This window comes from Lepisma saccharinum, chromosome 22 (genome assembly GCF_977018435.1).
Source record: "Lepisma saccharinum chromosome 22, izLepSacc3.1, whole genome shotgun sequence".
Classification (NCBI taxonomy): Eukaryota; Metazoa; Arthropoda; class Insecta; order Zygentoma; family Lepismatidae; genus Lepisma; species Lepisma saccharinum.
The window spans coordinates 11,300,941-11,317,657 of record NC_139250.1 but is presented as its reverse complement, the minus strand read 5'-3'; the positions used below and the strand labels follow the sequence as shown (position 1 = coordinate 11,317,657).

The following is a 16,717-nucleotide window of genomic DNA, read 5'->3' as shown; positions in this document are numbered from 1 at the left end:
AGTGATCTGTTGAAAAGCTGCTGTAATGTGCAATCGCAGGTCGGCTTCAGTCTGTGGTTTTTGTGCATACACCAATGACTTGATGTACCCCCAAACAAAAAAATCTGGAGGCGGTAAGTCCGGGCTATTCGTAGGCCATGGGATGGGTCCACCATGGACACACCAGTGATCGCTGAATATCCCATTAAGATGATCCCGCACTATGAGAGCTCAAAGTGGCGGAGCACCATCCTGTTGAAAGATAATTGTGTCCAGTATCCCAATTTTGCATACTAAACGATGCATTGAGTACACTGTTGTGGCGTGACCACCATTTTGTCTCCCATGCACGCACGCTAGCACCACCATACGGTTGAAGTCTGCAAACCTTCGCTCACTCGATACTTACGACACTACTGCTTAGAGTTCGGCAAACTGTTCAGAGATATGTATACATTAACGTTGTGTGTATAAAACTTTACTTTTATGACATCCTAAATGGATCACCCAGTACTTTTTATGTAATCACAAAATGCAGCTTTTTCACAATGTTGGTGCCATATAAATTGAAACTTTGAATTTTGCATAATTTTCAGCATAATTAGACTGTGAAAGTGTCGTGTGACATTTTTCTGGGCCCCATTAAAGATCAAAATGCCACAAAAGGATCGACCAGTGGTAAAGGCTCAGCCAGAGCTTTTGTATGCAAAATTTGTAATTGTTTTCAAGTAACTTTCATTCAGATGTTTTAACGTAAAAACAATTGTTATGATTCCAACACAGCCTATCAAGTCTTTAAAGTTACTATTAAATAAGAATGCTATCATACACACCACACAAAGTTATTACACGTACCTGGATAAGGCACCTGGCCATACGTGAAGAGCTCCATAAGAAGTATACCATATGACCAGACATCTGACTTGATGGAAAACCGTCCGTAGACAATAGCTTCAGGAGAGGTCCACTTCACGGGGAATCTTGAACCTAGGGGGGAAGAATCTAAATTTACTCTTTGAGTAGCTTAACATCACCACCTATTGTACTGGCTTAGAGCAGTGAAAAAAATAAAAATTGTTAACTTCTGTATTCAGAATTACTTAACAGCCGAATAACTTGTAAGCCATGCACTTCCAGAAATGAGTTTTTCTGTACATTCATGATTTTGCAAAACCAGGTTTCCAAATTACTTCCAGTTCCTTTTAACACGTTAACTGCCACATGAGTTCATTTAACTCATACTTGTTTTAAGAAAGGGAGCCTCATGGTGCAAGGCAACTCATGCTACAACATACATGTTACGTGAAGAGTGACCCTGTGGACAAAATTTTGCAGAAGGTTCATGAAAATATTATTTAGTGATGCTGTTATTGTTACAACAATACGAACAATTTAAAAAGAGTGTATCAAATGAATAGATGTACATTAACTTCTTTTCTATTTATTTTTGCCTTTAAATTTCACTTAAATGTGACAAGTAAACAAAAAAAAAAAAAATTCCCTCATGAACAGTTTTCAAGTTTTTCCGATGGGGCATTTGGCCTTGAATTCTTGCTGGCCAGCTCCTCTGACAATATTGGTACAATAGTATATGGCAGAGTCATGATGCAAATAACAAAAGACTCACTGCTCAGAAAAAAACAATAACAATGCTCAGAAAAAACAATAGATATGTCGTAAGTCAAATAACTAGTGTAGCACGCAGCATAATAATTGATTCTAGCACCACACGAGTTGCATATGACTTGCGCACATAAAATAATTAACAATTTTCATCTAATCGTGAAGAAATCTATTGCTTTCAATGCTTTTATTATATTCTCGTAATGAATTATAGTGGTTCCAAAGATAAAAAAAAGTCAATGTGGTAACATTACAGACCACTCAATAATAATTTATCACACTTGTAAACAACTGTTGTGTCCTAACTTTGCATGTTAATCGAATGAACCAAGTCTATTCAACATTGTTGAAAATATGACAAAAAATAAAGTAAATTTTTGTTTACAAAATAATAAAAAAAAAACTGTTTGGAGTAAAAATGTAAAATGTTTTAACTTTCCAAACCTGGCATGCAAAAGGCATTTAATTTTACTGACTTTTCCAGTTTTTTGAACAGTTTAATGAAATTTCTGACTTTTCCAGGACCTTTTTATTTGTATGCTGGTTTCTCTGACTTTTACAGGATTTCCAGGTCAGTGAAAACCCTGATCAGTGAGTCTCTACTTACGAGGGATAAAAATCGCACACTTGCCGAGCAAAGTAGCTACAATTCTGTTAATTTCTGAGCAGAGTAATTGTACCCAGTACTGTAGTCCTAAAATTTTCACAGGGTATATGCAAAGTTTCATGAAACATGGATACCATGTTTCCCATTAACTTTGGATGATGTTTCCATTAAATATATGGACAGAATTATTAAACTTCTACAAAAAATGTCATTCATGTTAGAATACTGATGATGATGATCGTGTACCATAATTGGCATACCAGAGGCATATTTCGAGAGAAGACATTAAAAAAATATACAGTAAAACCTCCTTAATCTGGACTAATGGGGGGATAAGTTGACCGGTTTAACGAAAGCCCGGATTAACTTAAATAACCTAAAAGAACAGTAGAAAGAGCATTAAAACTCAGTTTATAGCAACAAAACAAGTTTATTTCGATGTAATTAAAGGCCATAGGCCTAAATACACTATACAGTACAGTACAAAGTCTGCGGGAAACAGAATTTCATCAGTGGTTGACTGCCTTTTCTTCGGGAAGTTCTCTTGTTGACTTCTAGCCACATTTAAAACATTGATTTTTTTTTGCCTGTCCTTATTGGGGTTCAGATTAACGAGATTTTACTGTACATGAAATGCATATTTTAATGATTGGATTAAACGACAAGAGGCTACAGTAGTACAGATGTTTTTGTATTTTATTTTCTTGTTCATATTGCTTTTCTGAGTTATCAGTTCGTATGCTGTTAACAACATTAATACTACTGTTAATTACAGTAAAAGAAAAAAGCCTTTGAAAAATAGTTACATAAAAGTTTTTTAAAAAATAAAACAAAAAAGCAACAATTGTTTATTTCCTTGCTCTTTATGAAGTAAAGAGACCAGAAATATTTGACCAAAATAAGTTAATTGGAGAAATGGACAAATTACATGAATAAATGTAAACAAAACGAAAGGAGAAGGTATATGCTAATGAGTGCCGCATACCCTCAACTACTGAGAAGTATGCCAATTCAAGTCAAATGGCTTTTCATTATACAGTACAGTAAAAAATAGAAAGCCTAAAATGCAATACTGAAGACTAACTGCTTCTGTAAATATAAAACTACAAATTCAGAATTTAGTTACATGTGCAAATCATCTTGTTATTTATGGTAGTCATTGTTTATTCTGAAATTAGTGAGTGCAAAAACACAGTTTTCAAGCATAGATTAACAAATGAACTACACAAAGCCTCACAAGTGTACTTAAGGTGTACTGTTTTAAAGATGTTTTCTGTTTGTGTATAAGTATTAAATGAAAATGCAAAACATTACATACTAGAGTTCACCTACCTTGCCTAGGACAATATTCATCATTTTCAATAACTCTAGCCAAGCCAAAGTCACATATCTTGGCAACATTATTGTCACGGATCAGCACATTCCTTGCTGCCAGGTCTCTATGAATCAGCTGTTTTCCTTCCAGGTACTCCATACCACTTGCAATCTGGAATTTCAATATTTCTTGTATCACTATCAAAGAACTGCTTAAGATTTCTGTATGTGTATATAACAGACATAATATACATTGATATCACGAGGAGGAGGAGGAGGAGGGTTAACTGGTCAGTCAATGTCCCCTCTCCCTGGTATTGGACATTATTTAAAATCAGAAAACAAGAAAAAATATTTTGATACTTGATTACAGAAATATTTGATTGATTTTGTATATTTGTCTTTCTGTCAGTATTGGCTAATCACAAAGATAAAGATGAGTGATCATATGATTGAATTGATGAAGGGACACTCATGAAGAACACCCATGCTGGGATCCCTGCGTCATAGCATGCTGTGCTAACCACTACACCACAGAGGTTGGCAATTATTACAGAAATAAAGCTCTGATAGTTAGTATTCTTCCACAAAACCTTGGTTTTACACATTTTTTTTAGCAAACTAAGTCAGAAATGCATATTTTCATGATCTACTACTTAATTCAAGGAATAGACAACTCCACGAGTTTTCAAAATGCCCAAAATGAGATGTTCTTATGCGAGAGGTCATACATCATCATGATCATAACCAAAATATGCCCCTAACTTTCATTTTTTTTCTTTAACATAATGTGTAAAAAATAATACAACAGAATAGCTATGCATTTCAGTAAGTTATCAGTATGAAGTGTGAAAATGGCAAAAAAATAATCGTGCCCAATTTTCATTCATCTGAATAGAGTCAGTTTCTTCAAGGATGTTGTTATTTTTATCATATTGACAATAAAAAATAGTTTATTATCAAGACTTTATAATAATTGCTATTCGGTTGAATTAAAAATTTGTGGATGCATCAACACTTGGGTCATTTTGCACCAGTCACATTGTACAGGGTTCAGTCATTATCGCAACTAAAATCAACACCTGTCTCCAAGGACTACAATTTCCTTACCCATATTAAAAGCTGAGGCTGTAAAGGGGCACTCTGCACATATAAGGACAAAACACAGGGCAACACACAGCCCTACGGAGGATTATCCTGGCCGTGGATCCAGGGCCCCTCGTTGGCCTGCAATATTGCAGTGGAAGTGACGTTGACATTTGGGTGCCTTCTTAAAAGGTTACCCCTTGATTATTTTTATGTACCATTCAATTTTATATCACTGGACTGAGCCTGCCTTCCTCCTCATAAAAAACTGGCAACACCCACGATACATTAGTTCATTAAAATTTATCAACTTAAAAGTTGAGAAATACAATAAAAATACCATCAACAGTACCAGTAGTGTAGAATGACACCAACAGGAAGTCAACTATTTGCACTACCAGAAATCCTTCGCAAGTAACTAAGAAACTGGGTAGGAAATCTATCCAGATTCCTTCTTAAATACCGTATTTGCTGGTGCACCTCTTCTCTTGGGACACATTGTTGACGAAAAAGCTGCACTTTATTATAATTAATGTACAGTATAGAGTGTACCAAAAGTCTGGGAACACTTTTAAAAAATTATTGTAGCCAAACGAGTAGCATTACAAAGTGACAAAGTACATCATTTCAAAGAGTAAAGTTGTAAGTTTTATTCTCATTGCAGGTGTTACGTCTAGTTCCATATATCACTAGGTGGTGTCAATCAAGATGGCACTTTCTGGAGCTGAGAAGGCTTTCTGCATGCTAGAATTTGACAAAACAAAGAGTGCAACGGATGTCCAACGAAAATTTAGGATGAAGTACGGGAAAGCAGCACCAACCAGGAAGGCAATCTACAATTGGTATGGAAAGTTTGTTGAAACTGGGTGTTTGTGTGTCAAGAAGAGACGTGGTCGGCCAGGTGTGAGTGAAAATGGCATTGAGCGGTTGAGAGAAGCTTTCACAAGGAGTCCAAGAAAATCTATACGAAGAGCTTCACGCGAGTTGGAAATGTCAACAATGACTGTGTGGCGTGTTTTGCGTAAAAAATTAAACATGAAACCGTACAGACTACAGTTAGTGCAAAAGTTATATCCTAAATACATAGACCAGCTCCAGAAAGTGCCAACTCTATTATGACACCACCTAGCGATGATATATGGAACTACACGTAACACCTGCAATGAGAAAAAAAACTTACAACTTTACTCTTTAAAATAATGTACTTTGTTACTTTGTAATGCTACTCGTTTGGCTATAATAATTTTTTTAAAGTGTTCCCAGACTTTTGTTACATGCTGTATTTCAAATATAAACTAATAAGTAAGTCTACTTTCAAAAAAGAACTTTCCTAACTAGGAAATAATACATTTTAATCTTCTCCGCCATACACCGCAAGGAAACTGTTTAACTTAGAACAGACAAAATCTGCAGAATTGGAGGTACCTATTTGATTACCTAATCAAATACTGAGTATCGGCATATAAGACCTATTTTTAAGGAAAAAAGTGCATCTTATACGCCGGCAATAGAGTGAAGGTGCTAGACATACCTGTGCGGCAATATCCACAAGATCGCCAAATGGCAAATTCCTGCCGTCTCCGTTCCTTAAATACTCCAGCAGGCTTCCCTTGTTCATGTACTCTTGGACTATATATATCGGCTCCTCTTTTGAACACACGGCGTACAGGGCCACCAGCTTCTCGTGCCGGAACTTCTTCATGATGGCTGCCTCTTGCAAGAAGGCCTGCGTAGACATTGTTCCCTTCCTCAGAGTCTTCACTGCTACCTCTATGTGGTTTCTCCATTTGCCTAGGAAAGAGAAACATGTTCAACCTTCATGATCCTAAGTTCTAGATATTCTATGGTGAGTGGATATCATCTTGAACCAATTTAGATACTAATGATTGAATGTTGTTACAGCTTAGTGTTATGAGTAGAGCTAGGATATTTATGACATAATAATCCCCAAAATAGGTGCAACGAAAATGTAATATGACCTAAAATTTTCAATAAAACACTAAAATGGTGACCAAGGCAAAATTTATTGTAAAATAAGACACTTTAAACGTAATGTTTCCATCCTCTAACAGGGACTTCTTCAGACAAAGGTTCACAAATGTTATTTTGTTGCATTCTGTAATAGGTGTAATGGAATGGTGAATATGAGAATTTTGATTGTGAACTTGTGGGGGGAAATGGATGCCATTTGCGTGATCAGCATTCAACATACTTCCAGAATCACATATTGGTTTGCAAAGAACCGAAATTTCCCTTGAATAAATTAATTTTGTTGCGCTGTGTAATAAATGTGATGTAATGGCAAAAATTAGAATCTTGATTGTGAAATTGTGATAAGTCCTGATGTGACAGGACAAAATGGATGTCATTTCCATGATCAGCATTGAAAATACTTCCAGAATCACTTATTGATTTGGAAACAACCGAAATTTCCCTTTTGTTGCGTTATGTAATAAATGTACTGTAATGGCGAATATCATAATTTGATTGTGAAATTGTGAAAAATTCTGACGTGATGGGAAAAAATGGATTTCATTTTTGGAATCAGCATGCTGATTATTCAGAGACAACAGTCATCTGCGAAACATCGAAACCCATGTCGACCAGTGTTATAGGCAAATTAACTATGCCATTGTGTGTATTACTCAGCAAGCCCAGAGTTACCAAAATAGGCTTATTTTTAGATTGAAAAAACGAAAAAAACTTGTGTTTGTGGATAACCCTACAGATTGTAAAAAAGGATGCAGGATCATGTAAAATCATGGAAAATTTTACAGCATATATTTTAAGAACATATATGTGAAACTCTGGATTGATAATATATATTTTTTAAAAAATATATCAAACACACGTACCATACCAAACTTCACCAAAATTTCCTTGACCTAATTTTCTTAAAAGTTGAACCTCGCTTCGATCGATCTCCCATTGGTCTCTCATCTCCGGAGACAAATCCCAGATCTGAGGCTGTGGTTTTGGACATGCTTTAGCTAGCACATGGCACAGACCTAAGGCATTTTCTGAAAGGAAAACAAATGTTCAATATGCTAATAAAACTTTCCAGAACATTCCATAAAAATTTAACATATCAATAAATAAGTAACTTTGCAGGCTATTCAAATGAACTGACAATGACGAGAAATACGAGGACAGTTCTAAAAGAAACCGAACTTTTACAAAATTGAGAATATGATAATATTCACCAGCTATTTGGACCTGTCTCCTTCAAAGTACTCCCCTCCACTGTGCACACACTACTTCCAGTGTTTCTTCCAGTCCTGGAATGCCTACTGAAACTCCAGTTTAGGAATGGCCTGTAGGTCCCGTAGCGGATTCTTGATTTCTTCTATTGTCTGGAATCTGTGACTTTGGCAGTTGATTTCAACCTGGGGGAATGGACGATTCCCCGCCAGTCAAAGAACACGATCAACATCTCTTTAACATGGAACCCAATCATTTGTCGTTCTCGATGGAGGTTCGACCCGATCTGGAATGTCTGTACCATTCATAACACTGTGTTCGACTGAAACATATCTCACCATAGGTTTCATGTAACATGTCATATGTCTCTTTGAGAAAGTTTCCTGCAATTTCACACATACTCGTTGTTCTTCCAGTTCCATCATGGTAGGGTAACTGAAAATCGCCGCAGGCACTCAATACATCTGCACTCAAAGTGATTTACTGTGGTTAGCAACAGCTTTGAAACTGGGCCCAAGTTAATAACTAAGGACACCGCTAAGCACCACCACTGTAGGTTCTCTTCATCTAATTTACATACTAAATTTAAAAAAAGGAGTTTGGTTTCTTTTTGAACAGGCCCTGTAAATGAACAAGAACAAGATATAGAAAGGAACTGTTCTTAAAGAGGTAATTTCTTGTTGTATCTATTACAAAAAAATAATACTACATATATTGTGTACAATGTTCAAGACTACAAAATCAACAACTGAAATGCATTGTACAATGTAGCCATTCGAAAACCTTAAAGGTTTAAAATGACACTCTCACAATCAAAAAATACTTTGAGACTTTTTACTGAAACACAGCACTACACACGAGAAAATGAAAGATTTGCCTTAACAAAGATGACAATTTATAATTGGGAAAAGAGACGCGGTAGTATATAAATATGGTGAAACTAGTACTCACTTTATCCGCGAAACTGTTTCTTCTTCTTTGTTCTATTAATTTCAGTGGCCACTGCCACCATCCTCATTGGAACTTGCTGTACTGTTGCTTGGCGTGCGTCTTGTTTGTAGTTCTCTGGCCGCCGCTAGGTGCGCTGTTGTTAACTGTACGTCTGCACCCATGTCGTCTGCTGCCATTTCCTGGTTAAATGTTTAGTAGGGGAATCCACAGCTGGACCAGTCCAAGTTAATAAGATGGTGTTTGCTGGATTCCTCTACTACAACAGTTAACACCGGGAAATAGCAGCAGACGACACAGGCGCAGACGTACAGTTAACAACAGCGCACCTAGCAGCGGCCGGAGAACTACAAACAAAAGATGCACACCAAGCAACAGTACAGCGAGTTCCAAAGAGGATGGTGGCGTGGCCACTGAAATTAATAGAACAAAGAAAAAACAGTTTCGCGGATAAAGTGAGTACTAGTTTCTCCATATTTAAAGATGACAAATTATCTAAAAAAGTATCAAACAGAAGCAACTCACTAATATTTCTGTATTACTGAATTCATCTTAAGCATGGTACATACTCATATAAGCATTGACGAGAGCTTGCAATGTTATAAACGTTTGGCTTGTTGCTATGAAGTATCCTCCCTTGTCCAGTGGCTTTATCTTATAATGCTTGACATGGTAGCCCCTTCCTTCCTCCCAGTCCTTCACGCTCAGGGAATATCCTTTGGGATTATGCTCACTGTTCCTGACCAGGAATGTTCCACGGATGTTCTCGGAGGCCAGAAGAAGTTTCTCAGCTTCTTTCCGAGATATCTTGCCGAAGAACCAGCTGGAAGTAAAAGCATAAATGTATAGCACATATACATAGCAAAACATTAGTACTCCAACATTGACCAAGATTTGATACTGGAATCAGTGTGTTAGTGACCTAGTTAATGGTGCTGTGAAATAAATTATTTGCCAATGGCTAAACTTCTTTATTTGCTCAGTATTTAAAAATTGAGAGGAATGGCAGAAAAATCTGTGCTCAAAGTGGAAATTCCTAGCTGGGGGGGGGGGGGGTGCTTGGTTGAGTTTAGGGATAAGTGGGGGATGCTTATTCAAATTATCCTATCATAGGGGCATGGACGTCTGCAGGATTTTTTTCCAGTGGGGGCAAAAAAGGCACATTTTCCCCAATAATAGTGTTGTTCCCTCAAAAAAACATAGTTTAAATTTGAATTTATCATATTCATGCAATAATTAACACATATGATTGTAGCTGAAATGAAATTATATGTGTGAAATATATAATTTTTGGTTTACTTTCATTTTCCAGGGGGGGAGCCACGGTCCCTCCCTTGGTCCCCCCTTCCGGACGCCCATGCATGGTGGGTGTTTTATGAAAATTTGAACACTGAGAAAAAAAATCTTTGAATGAAACAAAAAAAGAGCATGACAAAAAGACACCAAATTTGACCATGGTGTTCTTGTTTCACGTTTGAACAAAATTACATTGTCACTATCTGCTGTGAGAATTTTTTTTCTCAGGTAAAATAAAAGTTTCAAAAGTCTGGTTGAATACCACTTTCTATAAACACGAGGCAAATATTAACAAAGGTGTTATTCAATAAACGGTTAACTATTACTAAAGCGGATGCATTTCAGACACACCAAAGATAATTTTAACATGATTTCAGTCATCAGATTACATATACATGCACACGCACGCATGAAAAAACAATATAGGTCTGGAAATTTATTGTTATGATCCAAAGGATAGAAAATCATAGGAGTATACAACACAAGTACAAAAAAGTGCAAAAATAGCAGGTACACAATACTTACTCTTCACTTTCCACAGATTTATCCTCAGCGACGAAGTTCCATGGAATCAGACCCTCCTTTCCTGTTCGGATATGGCGTACCCTCCACCAATCAGATTCACTGTGGAAGAAAATAAGAATTTGTCAATTAAAATTCTTTGGCCAGTACGTCAGCACCAAAGCTATCATGCGCTCAGACATGATGGAAAAAACAGGTGTAACGGCCATGTTTTGAAATCTACCATAACAGATTACTTTGATGTATCATTAAACACATCCAATACTAAATTGTATTAACACATGAATATCAATATGTTGATTAATCATTAAACATTACAATAATACAATAGATGTCATCAGTGGCTATCATGCCACCTCAATTTGAAACTGCCTCTTGGTATACACATGAACTAGCATTTTGTATGGCACAAGCTATACACATTAAAGGTTTAATAGATACATTTAATTGAAAATCTATGGAAACAACTAGCCCCTTTACATTATGCAATTCGGTAAATGAGCACTATCTCTAACTTAAAAATGGTACAATAATATGCAAGCATAGCATCTAGACTAAGATATGGCATATTGCTATGTAGGAACTCAAGAAAACTGTCGAAGGTTTTCATTCTACAAAAACAAACCATGAGCCTCCATATACATCTTTTAAAAATCTGTTCAACAAACTCTCAATACTCACAGGACCATCCCTATTAGAATGCCTCCTATTTTTAAAGCACAACATAAAAAACTCAATAAAATAGTACGAGGCACATGTAAAAAAAAAAAAGGCGATAATTTTTTATGTGGGGTTGGCAACACTGATGAAGTTGAGCATGCGCAGGAGCATGCCCTAGTATTCTGTGCTTGCAACAGAGATAGAATCGTCAGAGTGGGGTTGCGTACGTGCGAGTAGCAGTAAGGTGAAATGGCTGCCGTAATACAAAATCCAGCCAAATGTGAAGTGAGATCTGTCATACGATTTCTGAACGCCAAAGGACAGAATGCAGCTGACATCCATCGGGAATTGTGTGCCATTTATGGACCGACAGTGATGAGTGAAGGGAAGGTCAGGCAGTGGTGCAGAAAGTTTCGGGAAGGGCATTCAAAAATGCTGACAGACACTCACAAATAGCAAAGGACAGCTGCACGTGATTTTTTTGGCCTGCTGGGGGGAGGATGGGGATGACCTCTTTTCGCACATAGTGACTGAAGATGAAAAGTGGATATCGTACGCCACTGGGGAGTCTAAGGAGCAGTCAATGCAATGGCGGCACTCTGGTTCTCCTACAGCGAAGAAATTCAAACAAACACAATCAGTTCACAAAATCATGGTAACCATGTTTTAGGACCAAAAGGGTGTGATTTTTGTGGAATTCTTGGAACCAGGACGATCAATTACAGCAGAGGTGTATTTCGAAACACTGAATAATCTGAAATGTGCCCTCCAAAATCGGCGGAGAGGAATGTTACGCTGTGGAATTTTTCTGATCCATGACAAAGCCCACCCACACACAGCTGCTCGTACTGTTGAGACAATTGAAAGATTTCGATGGGAACTATTCAATCATCCCCCTTACAGCCCCAACCTTGCCCCCAGCGATTTCCTTCTTTTTCTTCACCTGAAAAAGTGGCTTGTATTGAAGCGTTTCAACGACAGTGAAGTGCTCAAGACATCAGTTCTGGACTGGCTGCACTCTCAGGCAGCAGATTTTTACACAGAGGGTATACGGAAGCTTGTACCACACTATCAGAAATGTCTGGAGGTTAATGGTGACTACGTCGAAAAATAGCCAAGGTATGTTTATCAATCACAATAAATTTCTTGTATCATTTTCTTGTTTTTTAAAAAAATATCGGCCCTTTTTTCTTACATGCACCTCATAATTACATAATCATAACACAATAAAAGGGCCTCCCCGATGGTGCAGTGGTTGCATCTTCGCCTTGTAATCAAAGGGTCCCGGGTTCGATACCTGGCGGAGGCACAAGTGGTTCGGATCCCACTTTAAACTGTAGGTCCAGTCCCGATTAGCCTTACTGTGCATAAAGTGGACTTAAAACACCAAATCAACAACAACACAATAAAGGCAAATATACACGTAGACAACCACAGACTAACCCTATACAAAAGGAGTGCCAAAAACTCAGGAATACTACTATACAATAAACTTCCATGTGAAATACAGGAATAAAGAAATCTTAGTTTATTTTATTTTTGAATAGCTTATCTCTTAGAAACATCACCTTACAGTATAGAAGAATTTCTACAGCATATCTAAAACTACCTTCTCTGTATCACCCATATGCATATCAATTTGATACAATATATACATGAACATGTATGACACTTGAATTGCACTGATCTACATCCTACATATGTATATGTAATCTAGTGGATGTAATATATATTTGCAACTCAATTATGCTGACCTACATACCAAATATGTTATCAAGGGTATGTAATATATATATTTGTAACTTTAATTATGCTGCATCCCATATATGTAATCAAGTGGATGTGTTTGTACTGTAATCATATATGTTATATGTAACATGATGACGTGTTCTATACTACTGCAGAACGAGAATAAATTACAATTACAACTACAATAGGTAGTGTGGGCAGTGCGTACCTGTCATCCAAAACCTCCATCCGATCACCTTTGCAAAAGGAAACGTCAACAGCCTCTCGAGCTTCATAATTGTAGACACCGATGACTATCCTTTTTCCAGAGGGTACAGGGTGAACTGACAAGGTAAATAAGAATGATCAGAGAACACAGTTAAGAAATTAAAGAATGAACATTTTTTTAAATTAATTGACAACAGCTTTCAACTGAAATGAACTTAAAAACACAAAATACTAAAAACCTAGCCTGAATTGTATTGTAAAGTCAAGGAGTGCACTAATGAATTGATATTATGTATCTAACTTTAGAAAATTATCACAAAAACCACACACGTAATAAAATTACTTTCTGCATTGAAATCTACAATGCCACAATTTATTTATTGAATTTAGGCCTCTCTTAAACAAATAAAATGTTGCCCAAAAACCATGCAGTATTCACTTGAAATTCAATAAATAATGCAACTCTTCACACCATTTAAGTGTATTAACAGGTATTTTTAATGCACAATTAAATGCAAAATGTAGGTGCCTCTGGAAAATAAACAGCAAAATTACATTTCTAACAGTTCTTGCACATAATTACTGCACTTATTAAATTAATAATTTAAAATTAATTCATTTTAAATTGTGTTTAAAGGTGTTTGCCATGCTCAGGTGAACTTTCAAGGAGTGTGTCCATGGAACATCAAGTGCACATATAACCTTGAATAATGTTTTCAATTTGGTAAAATGCCATTGAATGGTGATAGGGATTTGAAATAATGTGTGTTGAACTTTTAATGAGTATACTTAAATGACAAAATAAAATGATTTATTACCTTGAATACAGATTTTTAAATGCATGAGTTAGCAAATCCATGTTAGTTTATAGATTTGCTAATGCTGAAAATTTCACTTTAATTTTCAAGAACAAACTGGAAAATCTGCAAAATCCATCAGTTAACAAGACTGATTTTTTTACCATCCAATCCTCCTTCTTTCAAAGAAAATAATTCCATCCCAAAATGCTAAATTTACATTAAATTTCACTCTCAAAAATGCTACTTTTTAATTTTAAAATATGAAAACCTACCACCTCCAATATGGACTCACCCTGAAAAGTCACCTGCCAGGAAATGATCCCCAGCAACTCCCCTGAACAGAGTTTTAAGTGCAGTGTAAGAAGCAATATAAGAACTAACTTGTTTGTTCATTTCTGCTAACACACTTCTAATTTAAGGCAACATGCGACTAGGAGATACGATTTTTAAACACTGTAGTATCAACAAAGGATAGCTTAAAGTGCCAGAAAAAAATGACAAGTAACACTTCTCTTGATATGGATACTTGATGCTTTTGTATCCACCATCTGGTTTTGGAGATAAACTCTTGCCCCTTTATCTGATATGTTATCCGAACATGACATAGCTTTTTTTCTCTTGCTCTTAGGAGGAAAATTGTCAGGTACTTATAATAATTAGGAAATAAATGTGCCTGAAGAGAGTTTCTCAACCTTCAAAACCACAAATTTAAATTTTTAATTATAGGTCATTACAGTGGCGGCGATTAGGGGTGGGGGGCAGTTGTCCCCACACGTTTAGCCACTTTTGCCCCTGCACTATGCTAAACCTTACCTACAAAGGCAAATATACTGTCTTTGCCCTCCAGTTTTGGAACCCAATGCCGCCACTGGGTCAGACTGTATTTGAGCAACTTTGTTAGCTGTTGAGGCCAAAAATATTTATATGGAAGGATAAAGGAGAATCCACTTCTCTGTTCATAAAATGTTGACCCTTGAAAGGGGGATGGGTGGGGTGCTATGTATATAATACCCTGATGCTTCAGAGGACTACTGGAATTCCTACTCACCAAATTAGAAATTTTACATATGCCACAATGATTTATTACTTCTCGGCCCAATAAAGGATTTGAAGTGGAAATTGTTAAAGGCATACCATTCATCTCATAATTTTAACAAATCGTGTCCTCAACCAAAAGTAAAAAGTTGAAAGCAGTGGCAAACAATGTGTTTGCAGAAGCTAGAAGACACCAACCATCCCTTAATTTTCCAAATATATATTTATATAATAATTGCTACTATTTGTGGGAATAGACATGCCAGTGGGGCTTGATTGCTTGATCGCTAGCTGACCTCTTCCTCTCTACACAGTGATAGCACCTAGGTATATGAAATACTTGCCACTGGTCAAAAGAATCACACCACAATAGATAAAGGACAATTATTGTTTTCTCTGGGATAAACTTGCATTATACTTGTACTTTGTACTGAAACGACAATTGTAAGTGCCCTTATAAAAATTATGGACACACACAGAAGTTAATAAAAAAAAAAAAGATTTAATTTTAAACCTACCTTACTATGCATATTTCTTTTTATTTTACCTGCAATTTATAAAAATAAATTCATCAAACTACTAAATAGAAAAACAGAAATAAATATAGGAAAACAGTTAAAGTAATTTACAACAATACTAGTTTTCCTTAGCTGTGAATTAAGTTTAAAAGTCTATTACTTTGAGCATTATGTATTTGTTGTGTACTGGCATCATACCTAGGTACAATTAGTACGGATGCAATAAAATCAAGAAATAACTTGCATGGAGTTGTAGGGGTACGGATAACATCACCGATAGGCCTTGTTATGCGGACAGGTGGATCGGTAACATATCTCGGCACATCAGATCCATTAGTATTGTGGCGACTGTCGAAACCACCTTTACCATCTGGGTAAACTGTAAAACAAATAAATATATAACAGAATACATTGACAAAACTGTAAAATTTACCGCTACATCCCAAATCATGGATTTTTTTTTAATACAGTAACATATTGTGAAGAAGTAATATGTTTTGATCCTAGGTGGGGATAAAAATAGTTCCAAGTGGCCCAGGTATAATATAACTACAGTAAAACCTCGTTAATCCAAACCCTGATAAGCCGGACTTGGCAAAAGGCAAAAATAAAAAAGCAGAATGCAATGTTTTAAATGTGGCTAGAAGTCAACAAGAGAACTTCCTAAAGAAAATGCACTGATGAAATTCTGTTTCACACAGACTTTGTACTGTATAGTGTGTTTAGGCCTATGCCCTTTAAATACACCATAATAAACGTGTTTTGTTGCTATAAACGGAGTTTTAAAGCACTTTCTACTGTTCTTTTAGGTTATTTCAGTTAATCCAGACTTTCGTTAAACCGGTCAACTTATCCCCCCCCCATTAGTCCAGATTAACAAGGTTTTACTGTATGTGAATTTGAGTTTCTAAGTTTACTTTATGCACAGATAAGCTAATTAGGACTAGATCTACAGTTTAAAGTGGGATTTGAACCAACCACAATGAGTCTACACTGAGTATCAACCTAGGGACCTCATGATTACAAAGATTATCACTACGCCATCAGAGAAGCCCAATATACAATTACTGTTATTCAACAATAAATAAAAAAACATCTTTTAAAGTAGCCATGAATGATTTCTTCCTTTCTGCTCCAACTTCTTACATAAATTACTTCAGAAATTGCTGCAT

General features: G+C 36.3%; 1 protein-coding gene across 2 annotated transcripts in view; it reads right to left on the bottom strand.

The window, feature by feature from the left end:
- Positions 1-16,717, bottom strand: part of Src64B (Tyrosine-protein kinase Src64B) — a 151,354-nt gene that overhangs the window by 11,728 nt on the left and 122,909 nt on the right. For both annotated transcript variants that reach the window (XM_083143950.1, XM_083143951.1), the window contains 8 exons: positions 15,790-15,924; positions 13,194-13,308; positions 10,580-10,678; positions 9,328-9,581; positions 7,465-7,629; positions 6,141-6,400; positions 3,542-3,695; positions 835-966 (listed from right to left, as the gene is read on the bottom strand). In XM_083143950.1, the coding sequence (XP_083000076.1) occupies positions 835-966; positions 3,542-3,695; positions 6,141-6,400; positions 7,465-7,629; positions 9,328-9,581; positions 10,580-10,678; positions 13,194-13,308; positions 15,790-15,924 (1,314 nt within the window). The remainder of the gene's footprint in view (positions 1-834; positions 967-3,541; positions 3,696-6,140; positions 6,401-7,464; positions 7,630-9,327; positions 9,582-10,579; positions 10,679-13,193; positions 13,309-15,789; positions 15,925-16,717) is intronic.